Source organism: Petaurus breviceps, unplaced genomic scaffold (genome assembly GCF_028583685.1).
Source record: "Petaurus breviceps papuanus isolate PSGF00001 unplaced genomic scaffold, PetGlider_PUasm1.0 90692, whole genome shotgun sequence".
NCBI classification, from domain to species: Eukaryota; Metazoa; Chordata; class Mammalia; order Diprotodontia; family Petauridae; genus Petaurus; species Petaurus breviceps.
In genome coordinates, this window is record NW_027187313.1 from 2,290,623 (window position 1) to 2,312,669 (window position 22,047).

Consider the following 22,047-nt stretch of genomic DNA (forward strand, 5'->3'; position numbering starts at 1 on the left):
TGAAGCAGATACTCTGAAATAGGGAAGGGTCTCAGAAAACTGTTATCTGTCGAAACCATCATACCATAGTTACCATACATCACAGCAACACATCTCATAGATGGTGGGGAAATCTAAACTCTCCTTGCCTCCTTTAAAACTATGGTTCTTTGGGTTGTAGAGAAGGCTGATGTGCATGAGCCTGCTTTTAGATCATACATCCCTCTCTGGCTCATTCTCTCTTTGTGAGATGTTTATTGAATCTCATACAAACTTCATGACTTTGGTCCTTCCTAAAATCAAGAGTGTAGCATTCTCAGCTGGGAACTGACAATAGGAGAATGCTTTTAGCAACAAAGGACAGAATTTCAAAATAATGAATGAACTTCTATTTGAAATTTCAAAACTCCAATATTTCTTTTAAGAATTATTAAAAATAGGTACTTTCCATTAATATGTTTCTGAAAATGACATTCTGAAAGTTAAATGATTGATTCTCAGTGTGTGAGTGTATGGAGAGAGGGAGGATACCATGGGAAGGATGGGGGAGGGGGGATTTCTCACAACTGTGGCCAATAACTGCCCATACATACTTTTCAAAGGTTAAGCCCACATACAAAGTAGTTCCCAAAGTGCAGAGAATAGGAGTTATTTAGCCTGTGGCATGGGTTCTGGAGCAGTAAGTCTGAGCTACTGAGAAGGTCCAGATCCATGGTTAATCCTGGTGAGTCCAGGTCTACTCTGTTGTATGCCTGAAGGGTCTGACATTGGGCATTTAGTATGATCTAACTCCCTAAGTTGGTATCAGAATTGGCCTCCAGGGTGGCTAGGTGGCACAGGGAATAGAGCACTGGTCCTGGAGTCAGGAGAACCTGAGTTTAAATCCGGCCTCAGACACTTAACATTTACTAGCCGTGTAACCTTGGGCAAGTCACTTAACCCCAATTGCTTTGCCTTCACCCCTCCAAAAAAGCACAAACAAAAAAAATCCCAAAAAGAAAGAATTGGCCTCCAAAAGGTCCAAGGACAGTAGATAACCTAGGTGTAGACTGGGGTGGAAGCTGGGTCAAATAATGCTGACCTTCCCCTGCAGCAGGTTCCTTGCTATATGGGACTTCCGACTAGGAATCCTTGCTTTTCTCCCATGTACTGCGACTCTGTTTAAACTCAGGGAAATGACAGAGTGAAAGGTCAGTGGGATTTAAGAAGTAGAGGTCCAATGACAAGGCTAGAGAGAGGTAGTCACAAATCTGAAAAGCTTTACTTTTAAAGTTAAGATCATATTCAAGGGCATATAATTAATGCTTCATAGAGATGGAGAGCAGTCCAAGATAGCGGATTTTACTTCTTCCTTTCAAGATAGGCAGGACGATCCACCATTAGTAAAAGGAAGAAGACAACCACAGAAAGTTGATCTGGACTGCCTACAGTACCTTAAGCAAACAGACCTAATGCTACAGAAATAACACTATGCTACATTTAAATTGCGGCAAGAAACCAGTCCCTAGTCCAATCTTTCTTCCCTCACAGTTTTTATTGCAGGAGCTCATGGAACATTATGAGTTGATGAAATTTCAACTCATTTGGAGACCAGACCTAGTAGGCTTGATCACTGATCCTGTGATAGGAATATGAAACATGAGGCTCTTTTCCTGAATCTTAGCAACATTCATTCAACTGTCTTTACTATTGCCCATAACCTAGGGTCACCTACACAGGCACTTTATAGAATTCCACATCCTATTCAACCAAAGACCATTTAATATCTAACAGGTGACAAGTCAGGAGGAGTAGGGAGTATGACATCTAACTGAACTTAACCATTAGCTCTACCATACAAAACAGTCTCCTTTGCAGAAGGAAAAAGGCTGTTGTATGTATCCTATTTGGGCTCCTCTTCAACTGGCTGAAGCAGGGCCATTTACCTTCATGTTGGTGTTCTCTGTCATATTACCCAACATAGTATTAAAAATCAATGAAAAGAGCAGATACTATTACCTTCCTGTAGCTCTTTTCGTTTGAACCTACTGATCAAATGTTTAATGGGTTGTATTCTTGATAGAAATGCTCTGAAAAAAAGATTTGGATGAATAGAGATATAAGTGGAGAATCTAAATTTAAATCTAATTTAAGTTTATTTAAATAATCTAAATTTTAAAATGGATAATGCTAAATCTAAATATAACATCTACTGACATCTTTGAAAACAACAGCTACTTGGTTTACTTAGATTCTTGCTAACTTGGACCCTGAAACATCTGTATTGTTTCTTTCCTTTTCTCCTTCCACATACTAAATGTTTCTTATGCAAAGTGCTGCCTAATACATTCTTATGAGGTCTAGACATTTAATCACAGAATCTGATGACAACAAAACCCTTAGTGGAATATACCACAGGGCCAACAATTGATATGCAGTCTGATCTATCACCTTAAACAGCATTCACCCAAAAGCTTATTCCAATTTAGGTAAACCTACAAGCCTTTCAAGATACCACCTACAGTCAAACACACTAGAGATTTTGAATCTCAATTCAAGAGATCACCCACATAACATACCTGAAACCATTAAAACAGACAATCCATTTACCAAGTTTTCTATGGTATATAGCTGTGTGTAGAATTAATTTTGCTAGGGATGAGAACAGCCATGTAAGTAAGGATAGGACATTAGCACTTTGAATCCTCATGAATTTCTTTGAAAGAGTACTTGTTAAGTGGCTCAAAGTGAGTAGAATCAGTTCTGTACTTTCAACATGAAGGGGAAAGACACAAGAAGTGTATTTAGTTCAGTCTGTGAAATACATTCTAAGGAGTGTGTGTAAAATGGAGGGTGAAGTAAAGTATCAGAATACACAGGTTTCCCAAACTCTTAAACATAGTGGTTGTGGGGAAGCCAATATAGAGAGAAAGTCCTATTTCAGATCTGTTTGGCGGCATTAGGAATTGGTTAAGGGAGCATACAGGAAGAGGGAAAGATCACTCAGAAGCACAGATGAAAGACAAGAACGCACCATAGGGTCACAAAGAACTGACCTGAGAGAGAGAACAAAGCTGAAGACAAAAGGAACACAGGGTTGGAACACTGGGGAGTAAATTTGACTGGGCTGGTCTCTCAACAAAAGTTGTACCATAAATGATCTCTTTTTTTCCCCTTGTTTATTCTGATGGTGAAGAAAAAAGCTATCATCATCACCCATGGGTGTTTACTTCAGGCACATGGTTGGTCCCTTAGGTTTGTTATGTTTTTGTAAAAACTGTATTTTGAATCAAACATTACTGTTACTCATATTAGACACTTCTCTCCCACAACCAAAAATTACTGCTAAGACCTGGCTAAAGACACTTTGACCTTAGTGTATTTGACGGTTTAGAAGGTTTGACTGTTTCCTATTTGTGCATAGTTATATGTATACTTGTGCAACTATATATGTATAATAACTGTTGAGTGCATAAAATTTTTGTACTTTTGATAATTATTCACCCAAGATAACATTTTACACCCCTTGAACAAAGGAAATAAATAGTTTGTGTTAATGTTTCTGAGCTAGACTATTTCCTATAAGAAAGCCATGGCTGAAAAATGTTGAAACTGAGTCTCCATAGACAACCTTGTTACTATGAGATTTAACTACTCCTATGAAGATGAACATTTGTGTGTGCCAACAGCCTATCACCCCCACCTCCTGAGGCAGTTTCCTTTTGGGAGAAGAGTAGACTTCAATTTTGCCAGGTGTGGGAATTCTAATTTGCACTCAGTTCCAAATTTGGCTGGGGGCAATGTGAGGAAGGCATTGTAATCCGGATAAAACCAATTTGTCACTCCAATAGATAAAGAATGAACATAATGATTTTAAAAAGCAGAAAAGCATTTATGATATATTTGAAAACCATAAATTATACAGGATCTTGATGTTATTTAGTTAGCCCTTTCTAGGGGGAAGGGAAGGAGGGCATAAACAATAAATCTGCTTGCTTTTTTTTTTTCCCAGATGGAATGTGGAAAACAGATTTAGATGACTTAGATAATGGAGAATAAATCCTTTTTGGTATGATTGCTTCCATTATGGGTGAGGAGAGGACAGTGAAGTATACAAAGATGCAGGATGGCATTTAGAGACAAATATTTACAGTTCTGTAAACTCTAAAAAGGAAAAAAATACCCTTTATTACAACTGGGGTAAAAAAAATCCCCTATTTAAAACTGGATATTCTCTTTTGTCTACTAAAGACATTTGTCTGCCATAGAGAGAAGGAAATACATTTACTGACAGGAATCTAAACATTGTCCCCAAAGTCCAATGATGCTACAGAAACTTTTGGCCTCTGTTCCTTGTAATAGTGGATGCCAAAAGTTCTTTGATTAGATTCAATCTTAACTCACCACTGGCATAGATTTCTTTTGATTGGGTCTTGCTATTCTTTTTTTTTTTAAATGGATCAAGGGATCACAGATGGTTTTCAAACCAGCAGAACAATCCCTTGAAAAGCTAATTGTGCCAATCTGCTGTTGCACTCCAAGGGCTTGTATCAGTCAGACATAGGTCCACTAAACCTATCAACTCATTTCCTCACTCACAGTTCCTATTTTTCCTCCTCTACCAACTGCAGTGCTTTTAACAAGAGAAAAACAACAATAATAAAAATAGCAATAATTAAAAAGATAATCTACATTATTAACTTCCTTTTGGTATATTACAGTGGCATTTTCTGTACATGGCCCAGAATTGAGTTCCTTATGTACAAAGAGATATGGGAAAAGAGGATTAACTCTATAGTCCTAGTCTATGCCCTGAAGGAGATGGTTTCTTTCACCACTCAATAGTTCCTTTATGTTGCCGTTCCAATTTAGCAGCATTCTGTAAACCTGGAGGGGCGGGGTGAAGGGCTGGGGATAAGGGGATGGATTTGGATTTTCCAAAACAATTTCTTTCAATCTCCACTGTGTCTTCAGGAGAGCTGGTTAGCAGCTGCTGTTTTTGAATTCACCATTCTCCGTGATGGAAAGCTTGGTGGGGTTGGTGGGAGAGATGCCATTGCGGACCTGCATGCTGTATCGTTCCTTCACCTGGGTTAGGGCACTCATCAGCCGGGTATTGGCTGAATCCAGGGACACGATCCGCTTTTCCTACAACAAATACACACACATGGATTTAGCAAGGTTTGCCTGCTACAATGTTTTTTCCTTTAAAAATAGTCTTTCTTTACTATGAACAGGTTTAAAGCCATCATCAACAATTCTGGCAGTTTCTATGAAAGAGTCAGCCATCTCAACGTTTCCCAGTAAAATGGAACATACTGGCCTCCTTGTTTCATTTTACTTTAAGTCTTTCAATTCTCCATAAGTCTACTGTGTCTTGCTTTGTCAGCCTTTGCCCCACCATTTTTTTTTTTAAAGCATTAGACACATTCTGAATGAACTCTTGGCACACTGCAGATGTTAAGTCAGAGAGTGGGGTGGATCATGCTCACTTTTAGCTCACATAACGAAGTCTGCTTTAATAGGTATTTACATGGCAAGCTGTTTTCTTGAACAGCATGCTTTGGCTTTAAGGTTGGAAAATGGCAGCAAAGAAAGAAGCACCAGATGTTTCATTTTACAGACAAAAGGTACAAGTGGCCTATGGGCTTTTGGTCCTACAGACAACATACTAGTCACATCTGAAAAGAACCCATGTTATGCTCCAAATTAAAACAGAAAATGGTGGCAGCCTGAAGTCACCAGCAAAGTGAAGATGCAACAGCAACAGAGGAGAAAAGCAGCCGAAAGCTCAGACTAGGAGTTACTTGAAGTTGGGGGAGGGAGGTGTGACTTAAAGGTGGATGCCATGGATAGAACACATGAAAACAAACAGATAACAGAAGGCTCCTAGACCCATTCCAGCTCAGAGTTACTCCAGGAAAGCTATCCAATTGTAAGTTTTCATTTTTTTTTTTTTTTTTGTTCTTTGGAAAAGCTTTGTTTTAGCATTATTTATTTTGGAAAAAAAAAAAAAGAGCTGAAAGCATGAAGATGGGAAAAAAAGGGCAGCTCAAATGGAAGGGGGGGGTCATTAGAACAATCGTTTTTAAGCTGCTATCCCCTTCCTCAAATCAGCACTACAAAGACACTGCAGACATTAGGAAGGTGGATCTAGTTGGGAATCACAGATTTTTCTAATAAAAAAATTATATTTTTCAGGGAAATAAAGTCCTAACTGTTCTCATGGTCTTTATGAGAGGTTAGGCTTTGGGTGTCAGAGAATACTGTCTGTTTGCCAGTAAGGTAAAGTTTAGCCTAGTGTCACAGTGAGGGTACCCACAGGCTAGAGATCAGACACAGCACTGAAAGTAGAAACAATTCAATGCTGCCTACACCTATGACACATGTCAGGGAGAGCTATAGACCTCTAGGACCGGTTACACAGTGAAGACTCATGGAAAATGTCTGGTAAAGCTAAGGGGGAATAATGGGGAATATCATGTTCCTGTATAGGGTAACCTGGCCTATTAATTACATAAGGAGAGGGGAGAGAATATCTGCTGTTCTACACTATTACTACTAGCCTTTCTTCCTCTGAGAAGGAAGGCAGTAAAAAAAACCAAAAAACACAAAATTGGCATTACTGCCCTGCCATGAATTATAATTTGTTCTGTAGCAACAGATGAATGACAATTTACAAGGCTAAACTAAACTGGATGGAGAAAAAAAATCCACAAAGGAGGTAGTTTGTTGCTATTATCACCGAAGGTAACTGTCAATGTATAGATTTTTTAAAGGCTAGTGACAAATGGCCACAGTGGCCCCCAAAATAAAGAGTCATCAAAGTGTGGAAATAATCTTCTCCACAGTCAGGAAATATAAAGGACCAAAAGGATATTGTTTAAATTGATTTAAAGGCAAGAACAATCCTTTCTGCTTAACTTGGGCAAGTCCATGGTCCTCTCCTGGTAGAGGCTGAATTTCACAAATTTCGTTCTCAAAAATAAAATCTTTAGATGGATCTTTGACCTCACTGATGAGGAAACTCCTTTCCAGGGTACAGGCTGGAGCCTGTCCATCCATGAAACAAAAGTTAAGACAGGTAGCAAAAACTGAGATCTTAGTAAGTTAAAAAGAGGAAAAAAATGAATGCAGATATTTATGGAGGGAAGAAGGGCCAGTCGCACAGTCGAACCAACCCCCATGTCCAAAAGCTGAACATATGTGAATGAGAAGAATCCATCCCCAAATCAGACTGGAATTTCTGAAGGCCAAGTTGAGAAGGTGGATGACGCTCTTAACACTCTCAACTCTGTTTAGATTCAAAAGAAACACAACAAATTCATTCCTGACCCAGAGGAATTCAAGTGTGGGAAGTGCCAGGAGCTGGAATGTGTAGAAGGCCAGTGCCTGGGGCCAAGACTAGGTGCCGGTCAGCTAGAGAATGGACTGGATTGGGTTTACTTGCCTGTCTGAATAATCTCATCCCCATTTATGACCTGTAATTTAACACAGTGGAGATTGTCACTTGCCATAGTGATGAAGCAGCATCTGCTCCTCTGCTCTCCAGCTGATGAGTGTGGGGACCCCCGGGTCTCACTAAGCCTCATGGTGCCAGGTGTGACAACGCACTCTCCCCACACTAGGAGTTGAAAGATGGGAGCAGTGGTTGGCTCAGGGCTGTCCTCTCCACAGACCCTTATTTCCTGTATGATAATGTCAGGGTAAAAAGTGGACCGTCCACTATCTGGTCACAAAGCTCCTCCTTATGCTGCACCAGTAACAAGATGGCCTGGTTTAGCTCGTACCACAGGCCCAGGAGAACTGACTGATTAGTGGAGAGGGAGGCCGAATTTAGGATCTGAACCCAAGCCTTTTTGACAGGACTGCAGGGCAATTTAAGCACAGAGTGGGTGGAAGAGATAAAAGACAAACATGGATATCAGTTAATTTCCTAGACATCTGCCCAATGGAGCTTGAGGGTAGTGACATGGCCCCAGCCTAAGTAAGACTCTTACCTATGTAGCTGCTCTCTTTATACTACTGGGAACATTGCCTGAGGGACATCAAGGTAAACGTCAGATATTACACAGAACTGCTCACCTCCACAGGACATTTTCATCCCCAAACAATTTTTCAATTCAACAAGAGTATGTGAAATTCAATAAATATCAAGTACCTAGTATACATGCAAGGCACTGTGCTAGGGAGACAAAAACAAAAGGGAGGCTCCGACCTCCAGGACTTTACATTCTACCACTGACGCTGATGCCAGAAGAGGGGATTTATTTACTCTTGCAAAGCTTTGGTATGCAGCTGGTTGTGTAACTTTTTCTGAGGGAATTAATTTAAGGAATGTATCAGTACACAAGAACTTTTACAGAAAACTCCATGGGATGGTCCCAATTCTTTTTTTTTTTTCTTTTTGGAGGGGCGATTGAGGTTAAGTGACTTGCCCAAGATCACACGGCTAGTAAGTGTTAAGCATCTGAGGCTGGATTTGAACTCAGGTCCTCCTGACTCCAGGGCCAGTGCTCTATTCACTTCACCACCTAGTTGCCCAATGATCCCAATTCTTTTTAAAAATTTGTAATTCTTCTACAAAAGAAGACCATTAATTTGGAAATGTCTGTTATTCACAGAAGCTGTCTTTGTAATGGCATTTATAACAACAGTAACTGGCATCTGTATAAAGCAGTTGTCAAAATATAGCTTAGGAGCCACTAACACCTTCAGATATCTTTTAGGGGCTTCACAGACTGGTCTTTTTGTACAATTGATGTTTTTAGGAATTAATGGATTGAGCAGGGACTTCATGTAGTGGCTTCTCAATTCCCTTTGAACTCAGATTCTAAGATTTTATTTTATCTATTTATGTTTTGGTTTCTGTCATGAATTAGTAATTTACTTACATTTATCAAACACAAGATTTCAGTTAATTGGTGTGTCTTCAGATGCAATGCCAATGTATCCCACTAACTTCAGTCAGTGAGATTCACACCATGTTTCTCCCACCCCTAGCACCATCCCTTGTCCTGGCTCAAGAGGAAACAGCTGGGCCAGGTGGTGTGTAAGCTAAAGTTGAGATCACTAAAATGGACCTTGGCAAAAAAAAGCCTTAAAAGTTGCTAATATAACATTTAAAATTTGGCTCAGAACTATTCTCTAGTTTAGGTATTGCACAAAAGATCAAGTCACTAATTTTATTTTGAGACCACCGCCACTCTCTGCCACGTAGATTCTAAATTGCCATTTTCCTAACTATCAATATCCAAAATTCAGATTTCTTTCCCTTTAACCTTTTCTGCCTGTTACTCTTGATGTATAACCCCACACTAAGCCCTAAAGGTTGGAATGGGGAGAAGATATCTTCAGAAACAAATGATGAATTAGCCTCATTAGGTCAAATGAGAGCAGAAAACTACTCTGTAGAGGAACAGGTGATTTCTGTTACAGACCCACATCTCAGACCTGGCTGCATTACTGACAAGGTTTTGCTTTCTTGAGCCTGACTTCCTTCCTTAGCCCTCTGAGCTGCTTCTCTCTGCTACAAAACAAAATGACAAAGGTGGCTCTTGCTGGTTTCTGAAGCTGATTTAGCAAGGTAGACAATGACTTTAAATAAAAGAACTGCATCCAGCTTCTCTTCCAAATTACAGAGCTCATTGCTTCACTATAGAGTCCAGGGCTCAGAACATTTAGGGGAGCTGTTCTGATTACAAGGAAACACACTGACCCCTCCCCTCAGACTCTACACTATTGGGACTCTGAGAGCTAGAAGTCACATGATGAAGACCCAACTACAAAGCAGCCCACCCACAAACTACCTTTTCAACCTGACTCTCCAATTATTTGGATGTCTTACTTTGGGAAAAACAGGCTATGCTTGAAACCTCACACTCTAAATTACATGAGTGACCCTATGAGGAGTCCCAAATAAGATGCTTTCCCTGTGTGTTTTATATTGAAAATGAAAGAATGTTGGAATCTGCCAGGACCCTAAAAGGTGAGGGCTGCTCAGGGAAGGGATCTGGAGCATGGATTAACTCTCACTCATATTTTTATTTCACAGCTCAGTGACACACGGCATGATATGTGCATTTCTAACCTAGTCCCAGGATGGTATTGGAGTGGGAGAAATGCAAAATTGACTGAAGCATTCTCAGGGAGATAACAGTCTCCAGCTGCCAGAGCAGCAATTACCAAAACTGCACCTGCCTTCTTAGAGGAAATATTCCTTGTGCTGGAAAAAAAGGGAAGTGGCAAGTTAGATGTATTTCCTGTCTCCCAGATTTTGCTCTGAGTACAGATGTTCTATAACACATGGGAGGTTCTCTTGGCAGCCTCTATCCCATAAGCATCCCAGGAACAAGTCACAGTGGGCAGGGATCCAACGTGTGATTTCATCACCTCATGCCTTTTAGGGTTACCAAAAGAGGTCCTTTAAGCAGAGCGCCAACAAAGAAGGGGAGCCAAGCTAAGCCCAAAGACTGCTGCCAAACGCAGGGCTAGGAAAACAGTAACGCAGAGCAGGGTTACTGGTTTGCCTCATTTCCCCCAGCTATCCTGCATTTGCCATGGGCTAACAGTCTATGGCACGGAGGACGTGACTCACAAGATTGTGAACTTCACAGCCAAGCAATGGTCAGTGGAGGTCGCAAGCCAGACACATGCAGGGCACTCGTCCTCTTTCTTTATACCTTGGGGATCTAACTACTTCCAAAAGAAAGGAAGTTAACCTCACAATGCACCAGGACAGATTTCTGGGGTCACTGCCCCAAGGACAGTAGTGCTGGGGTGCCCTCTCAATGGGTTACTCTCCAATACAGGGGAGAAAAAAATAATGCAGGTCATGTAGCCAACCAATGTCCCTTTAGGGTTGAAAAGAGATAATTGTCAGAGAGTTTCTCCTCCACAACTTTTTTAGCATTTGCCCTGGCATTTGCATAGGGTGGAAGAACAGGGAATAAAAGTTACTATAGACAAACTCCTCACAGTCAGATTCAAAGCCCTCTTACCTGTGCATCGATGATTTTCTGCTTTGCATCAATAACTGCCTGCATCTCAGCATGATCCTTCTTCAATTCCTCTTCAACAGCCATTAGCCTGAAATAAGTCAAGAAGAGAGCATTCCCATAATTAAAGAAGAAAACAGGCAGCGCACAAAATGAGAGACCTCCACTACACACACTCCTCTGTTATTCCCTTTAAAAGAAAGAGTGCCGCTCTTTCCTCTGTGGAAACAGCCAGAGTGGATAAAGACCACAGAAGTGGCTTCAGGAAGGAGAGCCTGATTCAAAGGCATTCGAGTGGTTGAGCTGGCTCTCCTGCCCCCAGAGCAGGAGCATTCAGAGACTCTTCTGAGGCCTCTCCCTTTCGTGACCTCTCAGGGAAGTCATGTCATGATTTGTCTCCTTTCGTTTTAAAGAAAATGCATTTCAGACAATGACAAGGCCGATTCTGGCTTTCTAGGGAGCTTCACACCTGGAGAGCATCATGAGTCAAGAACCATCAAGAGGCGGGGCGCTGGACGCCCATGGCAGGGGAATGCTGGATGTCAATGCAGTTGGGAGGGAATTGAAAAAAGACTTTCTCTTCTCCTTTGAGATGCGATGCAGTGTTTGCCCCCACACTGCTGCCTGTGGCTGCCGCCTCACCTGCTGATGATGCTCTTCATCTGGCTGTCCTTCTCTTCTTGCTGCCTGCGCAGACGCTCCTCGCTGTCCTCCAGGCGGGCTTTGTACTCCAGCAGCAGCTTCTGCATCTGCTGCTCCTGCACCAGGAGCCGCCGCTCATACTCCTCCAGCCTCCGGCTCGACACTCTCAGGCGTTCTTTCAACTTGGCGATTTCCTGCTCATACTAGGGCAGAAGAGGAAAGGAGAGGTGAACTGGAGTGCCATTTGTTTCTCAGAGACTAGAAAGACAACGTTCAGTTCCTGCAGGAACATTCTCCACTCTGTGGACCTGCTAAAGCTCATCACAGATTTAATGTTCAGGCAGCACTGCCCATCTCCTGATCATGCATTTAAGAGAAGTGAAAACAATTTACATAATACCAACTATGTGCTACGAACTAGGCTAAGGGTTTTTTTTTTTTCACAAATATGATCTTAGTTGATCCTCACAATGACCCTATGAGATAGATGCTATTACTGATCCCCATTTTACAATTGAGGAAACTGAGGCAAAGGTTAAGTCACTTGCCCAGGGTGACACAACTAGTATGTGTCTGAGGCTGCATTTGAACTCAGATCTTCCTGCCTCCATGTCAAGCACCTTATCCACGGCACCACCAGCTGCCCTCATGTAAATTAAACCAACTAGTTTCTACAAACTTCATCTAATTTTAGTATAGTATTCAGACAGAAGCAAAGATATTATCTAATTTCATAAAAGCTTATTTAACCAATTATTGAGAATATGTTAAAAGTCTGATATCCACAAGGCGAAAAGATCTGTACATTAATCACCTGCATTAGAAGTCTTTGAACTAATAAGGAGAACAATAAAATAACAGCTAGCACTTCTATGATGCCTTAAAATTTGCAAAGCACTGTACATACAGTGATCCTTACAACATGTTAGACCCATGCCCTTCCATGCCCTTCTTCTGGGCCCAGGTCGTGTGTGTGTGTATTTATATATATATGTATATATTTATATATTCGGTACTTAATTTTCTATTTGTCTTGTTTGTTTTTGTCTTCGTATTCCTCCAAGATTCCCCCACTCTCTACTTTCCACTAATGCAGTACCTGGAGAAGCAGGCACTTAATCAATGCTTGTTGAACTGCTGCATTAAATTGAATTGCCTTGTATAAACACTAAAAATTAACGTAAACTGAGTGGAAATGGATGGCAGGATAGCAGAAATACAGTGTAAAGAAGTATCAAAGGCAGTGAGATCGAGAGGGCATCAATAAGCAGATATTAAAGCTGGGTAACTCCAACAGAATGGAATTTCATATAATCATTGGAAAGGATCTAGGTATCTAGTCTACCATCTCCTCCTGGGAGATGAATCTATTTTATAATAGCCCTAATGGAGTGGTCAGTCCATGAGTCTCCTTAAACACTGCTAGTGACAGGGAGTACAGTTCTCCATGATACGATCCATTCTAATTTTAGGGAACTCTAATTGTTGGGAAGTTCTTTATTGCACTGAGCTGAAAACTGCCCCCCTATAACTTGTTTTAAAAATATAAAATGCAATAAAATGTTTAATGAGTAAATTTATCTTCAGCAAATATGAAACATCTGGAGATGGGGCAAGGGAGAGTAGAACAAAGAGGCAACATATCTACTACATAAGAAGTCACCATGGGAAGGTAACATCCTCTAAATCCCACCCATTGGTCCTCGCTCTTTGTCATCTGTATGTAACCAGAGTATGTGTTTCCTTACATAAAGATGACATCACCGACCCACCACCCGTAATATGAGATCCGAGCCATTTTTTAAGCAGTGATGACGGGTTTTCACTGAGCCATTCACGTGCTTGTCCTCTCTCTTTCACACCAGTGGCCCTCTATTTGTGACAGTGGGTCAAGGTTAAAGTGCAGCGTCTGGATGTGTTTCTCTGCAGAGCTGCAAAGGTTAAGCACACAATCTTGGCCCCAGACCTCCCGCACATGCTGATGGCCCATCGTCCTTGGGCTAGTCAGGTCAGGAAGGATGCACACTAGACTCTACCTTCTCTGCATGCTTGACATCATCTTGATTTTGCTCAGTGTCTTCTTCATCTTCTTCATATTGCCCATTATTCAGAACCCAGGCTGCCGTTCTCTCCACTGGAGACATTGTGGCAGAGTCTACAGGTGACTGAACCTGCATCAGAAATAATCATAAGGATTTACCAAAGATTACCAACTGGTGCGTTTAACATTTGGCATTTCTTCTTAGAAGAAATAACTGTGATCCAGTCAATTTCAGTCTCTCCACTTTTTTTCTCTCTCAGCTAAATGTGTCACTATGATTCTGATTCTAAATTATATCCTTTCAAAAGCAAACTGTTTTAGAGAATATCTAAATGGTTATAGATCATGCTTCACTTCTACCAACCCCAAACATCCTGCCACCCACCCTACTGTGGCCCTACGCTCCCCACCAGAGACATGACTGCCTCCTTGAATGAAATAATTTACTCGGCTTGGAACTTTCCCTAGGATTAAATTTAACTGACTAGTAATTAAATGCAAACTTGCATAATGGGCTGCATCTAGCTGGCCCTAGACCCTGGACATTCATCCATCTGCCCTAACTGCACTCTAGTAACCTCTACTCCTTTCCGCCTCTGGTTCTTCAAATCAATTCTATCATTGTCCTGAAAAGGAATGGTGTCACTCACCATTCCACAGCCTTCTCAGAACACCCCCCCCAAACCCCTCTTCCATGTATGGTCTCCCCCAAAAGAATGTAAATTCCTTGAAGACAGGAAACGTTTTTACTTCTGTCTTTGTATCCTCAGTGCCTAGCACATAGTAGGAACTTAAATGTTTTTTCATTAATTAATTAATTCAAAACCATGAGTGTGGAGGAATACCTATATCTTTAAGAACACAACTGGCTGAAAAGATTTTTGTTCCAATTAATTCAGATATAGAGCCTGCTCTTCCTTCCCAAATAAAAGATTTAACCTTAAAATGTTGTTCATTGGCCTAAGGGTCTGTAGGATTTTTGGCCACTATAATGAAAGTAAGAGATTTTCACAGAAAACATAAAGCAAGATTCAAAGAGCTGACTGCACCCTGTTTTCAAGTATTCTGTAGCAGATCTGGTTTTGTTTCTTTGGAGTTAAGCCAATAAGGCCTGGTGTAAGATCTAAAGGTTAGTCTTTTTCTTTTTTATCATCAAGATGGCTTTCTATTCTGGGGACCAATATTTCTTCATCTATCAAGTGAAGGGAACCATCTGTTCCACAGCAATGGAGAATATGAGAATTTACATTATCTTCCACATTTAATTCATTCTTAAAGTCGGGTTGGAGTGCTGGTCTTAAAATGAATGATCAGAAATGGGCTGAGGGGAAGACAGAAAAGACATGTAAATATCTTTTGGTGACATTGCCCTCCAAGGTCCAGTAGCAAATGTGACTTAGGCTGTCTTTGTTGGCAACATGACTTTGTCCCTGAAGAAGTGGGTCTTTCAAAGCTTAGGGAGTGGTCCTCTGATCATCTTCCTTAAAGGCCATTTCTTTCACTATCTTAAGAAAATGTACCCAATTAAAGGGTCTTAAACCTTAATGTCTGGGCAGTGGCATCCAAGACCAATAAATGGTATGTCTCCCCCTACTGGTTTCACAGAAGGGTGCAGGCCCACCACAGCAATGCGGTTTCAAGTTTCTGTTTTATACAAAGATAGACCTGGAAGGCCAAAGGGTAGTAGTGTCCACAAGTTTTCCTTTTAAAAAAAACAATTTCAAGGTCAGTAAACTTTGGATTGCTTTTTACTAGCTGCTTTGCTAAGATACTGTGGGATTTTTTTAGTAAAAAGGTTTTAAAAAAATACTTTAAAAAATATCTTTTGTTTTTAACATCATCAAAATTCCTCCCAGTATCCCTTTCCCTGCTGCCTCCTAGAGAGCTGATCAGTCAATGAACATTTATTAAGTGCCTACTATGTGCCAGGAGGAGGCAGCTAGATGGTTTGGTGGACAGAGCATTGGGCCTGGAGTGAGGAAGACCTGAATTCAGGTCCAGCCTCAGACACTTAGAACTGTGTGGGCAACTCACTTCACCTCCGTTTGCCTAAATCCACTTGAGAAGGAAATGGCAAATCACTCCAGTATCTCTGCCAAGAAAACCCCATGGACAGTATGGTGCGTGGGCTTAAGAAGAACCAGTCACTACTGAACAGCTCAACAACATGGGCCAGGTAAGGTACTGAGATATCCTATTTTTCAAATAATATTTGTAAAAAGTTTTTGAAATAGAGTAACAATTCAAACCAATAAAGTTCCCATTCCAACTCAATAACTTTTCCTTTTTACCTAATTAACAAAGCCTAGTGAGATAGTAGCTCATCACTGAGATTATTTACTGGGGATGTTCAATGCAGTGGAAAGCCTGGACGGGATGTGACAGTCATATAGAAGACAGGTCTTGGCCTTTAGAGACTTAGTTGTTAGGCAGGCTAAAGGTTTGACTTACCCAAGAGGAAACTCTAAAAACCAGGGTTGGCTTGTTACTCTCACTGAAGCTATATAATAGTGAAATACAACTTTCTGGATAAAAAAAATGGTTCTGCCAACCCATGGGTTTACCAGGTCATCTGAAGAAATTACATAAAAGGCACTAGGAGTTCCCTCCTGTTCAATTGTATTACTCCTTACTTCCTAACACATCAAACAGATCTTAATTCCTTCCCTCACTTCAAATTGCTCATTTGGACTCCATGCTTTTATTCATCTTTTCCCTGGTATGCCCTCACAAAATCACAAAGCTGTAAGCAACTCATAAGGAACCATTTCCCTTCTACAACAATCTTAACAAGTTGTGATCTAGTCTTTTCTCTACTGAGGGGAAATCCATTACCTTCCAAGGAAGCCCATCATACTTTTAAATTACTCTAATGATTGAGTTTTTTTCCTTACTCAAATCTAAATTTGTCTTCTTTGGAATTCATATTCATTTCTCCCTTTTCTGCCTTTTGGGAAAAGGCAGACCACTCTCCTAAACCCTTCTCATCTGTCAAAGCCCAACCTCAGTCTGTCTCCTCCATGCAGGCTGCCCTGATTATTCTGGCTCCTAAAGTCTTCATTTTCTTCTCTGAGTTCTTGAAAGTACTTACCTAAGTCTGTACCCACAATTTGGCTTCTAACTAAACACTGCCCTCTCTTTCTCTAATTGTTTCACCAACATAAACTGCATCTTCCAGACTCCCTCATGGCCAGGCCCATATTTCTTATTCTTTTGTAGTTCACATTAATATGCACACAGTAAATGCTTGTTGATCAGTACCAGGGTGGCCCTAAGTGATTTATTTGTCCAATTACTTAAAAATCAACAGAAAATTTTGTCTTTCAGCTCCCTTTTAAATTGAGTAGGTAGCAAAAACTGTTATTCCAGCTCCCAGTCAACAAAATTGGGGATAACTGATGTTAAAATTTAAAAGACCACGTGGACTTTTTTCTGTGTGTATGTGTGGGAGTGGGGAGCTGGACGAGAGAAAGCTTCAGGGCATAAGGACCTGACAATTCTCTATATAGAACTTTGACTGATACTATTAGTCACATCCAAGTCATAGAACAAGAGATTTCTCTGTTCTCTGTTTATATTAACTAGATGCAAGAAAGACTAGTTGGTTTCAGCTTCTTGACAAGCTTGGAACAGGTTTGGTTTGTACATGCAAGTAAACGTCACTGCCAAAAATAGGAATGTAAGGGCCCTAATTAAACACATAAAATAATCATCGAAAAGAGTCACTGAATAGTTTGAATTTGGGATAGTTTCAAATGTTGAAAGGTTAAAACTTCATTAGTCTTGTCAGTAACATATGCTTGTCAAGTTTCAAGCCTTAAATTTAGGTTGTATGTTGAATGTAAACAACTAATGAATTTAAAACAGAATAGACCATTTTATGTGCAAATGATGAATAAAATGTCAGGGGAAAAATGGCCAAGAATGAAAAAGAACTGCTAAAAAGGCTCATGGAAATGTAAGGGTCAAAATATGAGAAAACAGTTCTCTCAAGAACAAGAAGGCTGTAGTACAAAATGTTAAGTACAAAAATTCTGTCACTGGAATACTCTCGATAGAAATTTTGTTCCCCTCCTACTTACTAAATGGAAAAGACCGAAGCCAGTAAATCTTAGCCAAATAATAGTTACTGCTCAGTGCTGAGAAATAAGTAGAACTTGCTAAAGACAAAGCTGCTGATAATTACTGCCACCCACAGAACAAACCCCACAAAGAAATCCTCCACTTTCAGAGAGAAAAGAATTCCCTCACATAATTTGCAATTAAAAATATGTAGAGGAATTTGTTTGGAAAAAGTGCTGACTATAGAACTCTGGAGATTCCACAACAGAGTAAAGAGCAAGCAAGAAAGAAAAGGATTAAAAACAGCACCCCCCCCCATCCCCAATATTCCAAAGTGACTTGGGAAACGGGAAATAAATAGGTTGGGTAGAAAAAGACAGGGTTGACACATGAGTGCGAATTTCAGCAAGCAAATTGCAGGGCCCATGCTTGGCACTGGTAAGTGCTTAATAAATGCTTTGTCATTCATTTTCATTCATTCATTCACCAACTAATGAGGCTGGCAGGAGTGGGTAAAGAACAAAAGGAGAGGAATGTCTTAATGAGCCTTATAAAAATGCCTCGCCAGAGCACCACATCAGACCTTCCACTTGAAGCCATCTATTGTAGAAGTGACCCTCACCCAGACCCTATCTGCTCACCCTAACCCCAACTGGCATAGCAGTGGGAGCACAGAACAGGCAAAAAAGACAATTGTGGGCTGTCATGTGACCAAAAGTGTGTGTGCAAGCTGATTGTTATAGATAATGGTTAAGTTCTCTACAGAGCCACCAATGCATATTTGACTTAGAATGTAGCTGAACTATATGCAGTATAATTGTATGAAGCTGAGCTCTGGGTCCTGGGAAGAGGAGTTCCTGTGGCTTAGGAGGAAGCACCAGTGGAAATATTCCTTCCCCAATAGATCTAAGCAAAATCTTAAAGAAGATCAAGTTGCTCTTTGGCATTTCCTCCCCTTCTTCATCTTCTTGTCTTCTTCCTGGTGCCCCACCCCCCCTCCAATAGTGCCCTAATGCTGCCCCAGGTATGTCACTGGAGGACCTCTGGCTTGCTAGGGGGGAGGGGTCTGTCCCTCCTCTCCACCTCTTCTGTCCCTGATGCTCAGTTCTCTCCCTATTCTATCATGTCTGAACTAATAAAAAATCTCTATAAACAATCCCAAATTTTAAACGTTTGTTAATCAAAACTGCCTGTATTTGAAAATAACAATTTACAAGCAAATAACATAAGGGTTTGTTGTTTGTGTGGATTTGAGGAGGTAAATGTGTTGACTTTTTCAATATTAACAATTTAACAAATTAACAATTAATTTGCTTTGTAAAAAGGGTTCTTGATTTTATGAAATGATATGTCATGGAATTCTCAGTTTCCCTAGCATTTTTTAAAAGAGGATTAGACTTATAAAAAAAAATTGCCCAAAACTCTTCAGGATCACATTTCATTTAAAAAGCAACATGTACCTGTATTTTCCAGGTAATTAACTTATTTCAAGTAGTAAAATATGCTCTATTGATTCAAAATGTAAAATGTAAAGAACATGAAAGGGCTGGGTATGTTGGCTAACAGTTGGGGGTAGTGATTCTTTTAGTTTTTGCATATTAAGTGTGGGTGTGAACATTTCTTGGGCTAAGCCCACTACAGAAACAGCAGTGGTTTGAAAACTCTTAAGAGTCCAACCATGTGTACTTCTTGAATTTCCATCACCCCAACTCATTACCTTTATTTACCATTCAGTGTTCAGCTGTTTGTTTTTCTTACCACTTCCAGGAAAAAACTCAAGGGGTTGCTGGCATTTCCAGAGGGAGCTTTGAAGGAAGGCTGGACCCAGCAGAACAAATAGGACTCTTAGATGCACACCTACTCCTATAAGCTTGAGGGAAAATTAAGAGGGTGCCGCCTCTCCTTTCAGAGTTTATATAATTGAGCTGGCCTGCTGGCTCCTGGGCAGGTCTGCTCAATCCCTTTGTACCACACACCTGACTGAATACCAGGGGAGGATATGACTGTTTGTAAAGGAGTGGGGCCCACTCAGTACTTGGGCAGAGGAGGCCCTCCCTGAAGGACAATGAGTGAACTTTTCTTTCTAATTCTAAGCCTCCTTTTCTTTACCCAGACATGATCTAGTTTAACTTCTTTTTTACATCAACAGCAGAAACTGTCATCAAGCAAGCACCCTATTTTTTAACTGGATTCCCTGATAACTGCTGTTGTGAGAACCTATTTAATAGATTGTACAGATTATTGCAAAAACCATATTAAAGTTCACGCCTACCGGCTGTGTCTGCTGCCGCTGGATTGCTCTCACTTTGGGGACGGGACTTTCTCTGGAGGAGGATGATTGTTGTCGGGACCTGCTTCCATTCTGTACAGGCTCAGCCACTAAGGCTGCGGAAGCTACTGACATGCTTCCTGTGCTCCGGAGGGAAGCACTGTGTGGCAGGGAATGGGGGGCTTTGGCTCGGGCGCCCAGCCCAGCCTGGTCCATTTTGCGGATCTGTGCTTGCCCGGTACTATTTTGCCGTGGAAGGGCAAGAGGTATGTGTCTATCTGGTCCCGTGTGCCTCCTAGAAAAGTCTTCACTCTGGGTGCTGCGCTTGGCGAAGTCTTCCAGGCTGCTGTTGCTGGGTCCACTGAGTTTGAAATCTTCACTATTACTTTGGCTTCTGGAGCTGGCAGTGCTTAAATTCTCCAAACTGGAATCCACAGAGGCCTTTGGCATGGATGGGGTGGGGTTGTTGAGGTGATAAACTGGGTTTTGGAAGGACAGGGGTTGGAGGCTGCCTGGCTGGCTCAAGGCAGGATGCAAAGGTCTCCTCACTTGGGGTGCACTCTGTGGGGTACTCTGTGTCTCTCGGAGTTGTTTGATACTGGCCACTTGGGTTATGGAAAGCTGGCTGCCAGTCAAACGCATGGGCACATCCAGCATGATGGATGCATGGTCCATTTGAGCAGCATGGGGATCCTGAAGATCCATAAGGGAAATGCTCCTTCCATTAGGAAGTCCATTTTCCTTTTCATCTTTTTCTGAATAAGTCATGCTTTGAGAAGATGCCTGCTGAACCAACAGTAATGTTTTACCTCTAAAATAGCTATCTGTGTTTTCCTGGGTTGGAGACTTTAATTTGTGCATATCACTGTGGAAAAGAAAGAGATTCTGAGTTACCACCTAGGCAAGAATCCTATGACAACCTTCTCTGAAATTTCATGGGACCAATTATTCTCTTTACATATTTTTCTCTCCAAATTTGAATTTCATAATAAGTTGATTTTGAAGACAAAATATGTTACACCATTGTAATTTTCTCCAAAGGGACAGACCCACTTCTCTGAATCCTATTCCCATTACCTTATTGCATTTCTGATTAACGTTCAAGTATGGCTTTAACCCCTCCCAAGCCTCTTGATTTTTACCTATCATTTCTTCCCTAGTTTTTCTTAATAGGACAAAATCTCTCTGCTGACCTTCTAGGTCTTACCTTCTGTCCCCCTTTCTATGCTTCCTCTTCATCCACACATACCTAGAACTCAATATTATTGGGACCAGAGTTTCATTTGCTCTCTCTTTTGGGACTTACCATCTAATTACTACTGTTGGGAGACAGGTAAAATATGTGGATAGGAAGATCACTGAAGGCCCCTCCTCTTCCCTCAACAAAACTTTTCAATCACCAAGTCATAAAATGTTAGAGCTGAGAGGGCCCTAGAGAATATCCAGCTAGTCTAACTGCTTCATTTTATAGTTGAAGCAATTAAGGCCCAGAGGAGCAGCTGACATATACATAATATTGGGAGTAAATCTTTATTTTCTAGAATTGAACCAATTCCCTTGATATTTCACCTCTTTGATATTTTAGTTCAAATCTTCACTCTTTCATACCTGTCAGTGGGGTCCTCAAATATCTTCTGCAGCCCTGAGGAAAGACTGCCACTGACATTTGGGCTGGAGTTATGTTCAGTGAAACGTCTCAGTTGCTGCTGTATTGGTGTAGGATTAGTCAGAGACTTAGTAATATCAGCGAGAACACGAGGAAGTGGTCCCAATTTTGCCACAGTCGCCTGTAGGAAGGAATTTTCACCCTGATTGGATAATAAGCATCGGAATATCCGCCATGTTTTTTTGGGGGGGGAGGATGATGCACATTGATGGAGGGGTGAAGGTTGGAAGGAAGGGTAAATTTTTGCATGTGGGTGTGGCAGGTTCATAATGCATTGTTATGGAGCAGCGTAACCATGGCGACGAGATGAAGAGACGAAACAAGGTGTGCAGCGACATTGAGGAAAGAAAGGAAATAGAAAAGAAATTAGGATTAATGCAAAAAAAAATTAAAGACATGCTTAATACAATCA

The 22,047-nt window shown here is 41.0% G+C and overlaps 1 protein-coding gene across 5 annotated transcripts in view; it reads right to left on the reverse strand.

Annotated features, from left to right (window-relative positions):
• Nucleotides 1–3,829: 3,829 nt before the first annotated feature.
• RASAL2 (RAS protein activator like 2) overlaps nt 3,830–22,047 on the reverse strand; it is a 334,704-nt gene continuing 316,486 nt past the window's right edge. For 3 of the 5 annotated variants that reach the window (XM_069065489.1, XM_069065493.1, XM_069065492.1), the window contains 6 exons: nt 21,578–21,777; nt 19,973–20,834; nt 13,634–13,768; nt 11,598–11,800; nt 10,959–11,046; nt 3,830–5,106 (listed from right to left, as the gene is read on the reverse strand). In XM_069065489.1, coding sequence (XP_068921590.1) covers nt 4,942–5,106; nt 10,959–11,046; nt 11,598–11,800; nt 13,634–13,768; nt 19,973–20,834; nt 21,578–21,777 — 1,653 coding nt within the window. In that variant the 3' untranslated portion in view covers nt 3,830–4,941. Of the gene's footprint in view, nt 5,107–7,958; nt 7,997–10,958; nt 11,047–11,597; nt 11,801–13,633; nt 13,769–19,972; nt 20,835–21,577; nt 21,778–22,047 lie in introns of all 5 variants that reach the window. The other 2 variants (XM_069065491.1, XM_069065490.1) reach the window with 2 other exon arrangements.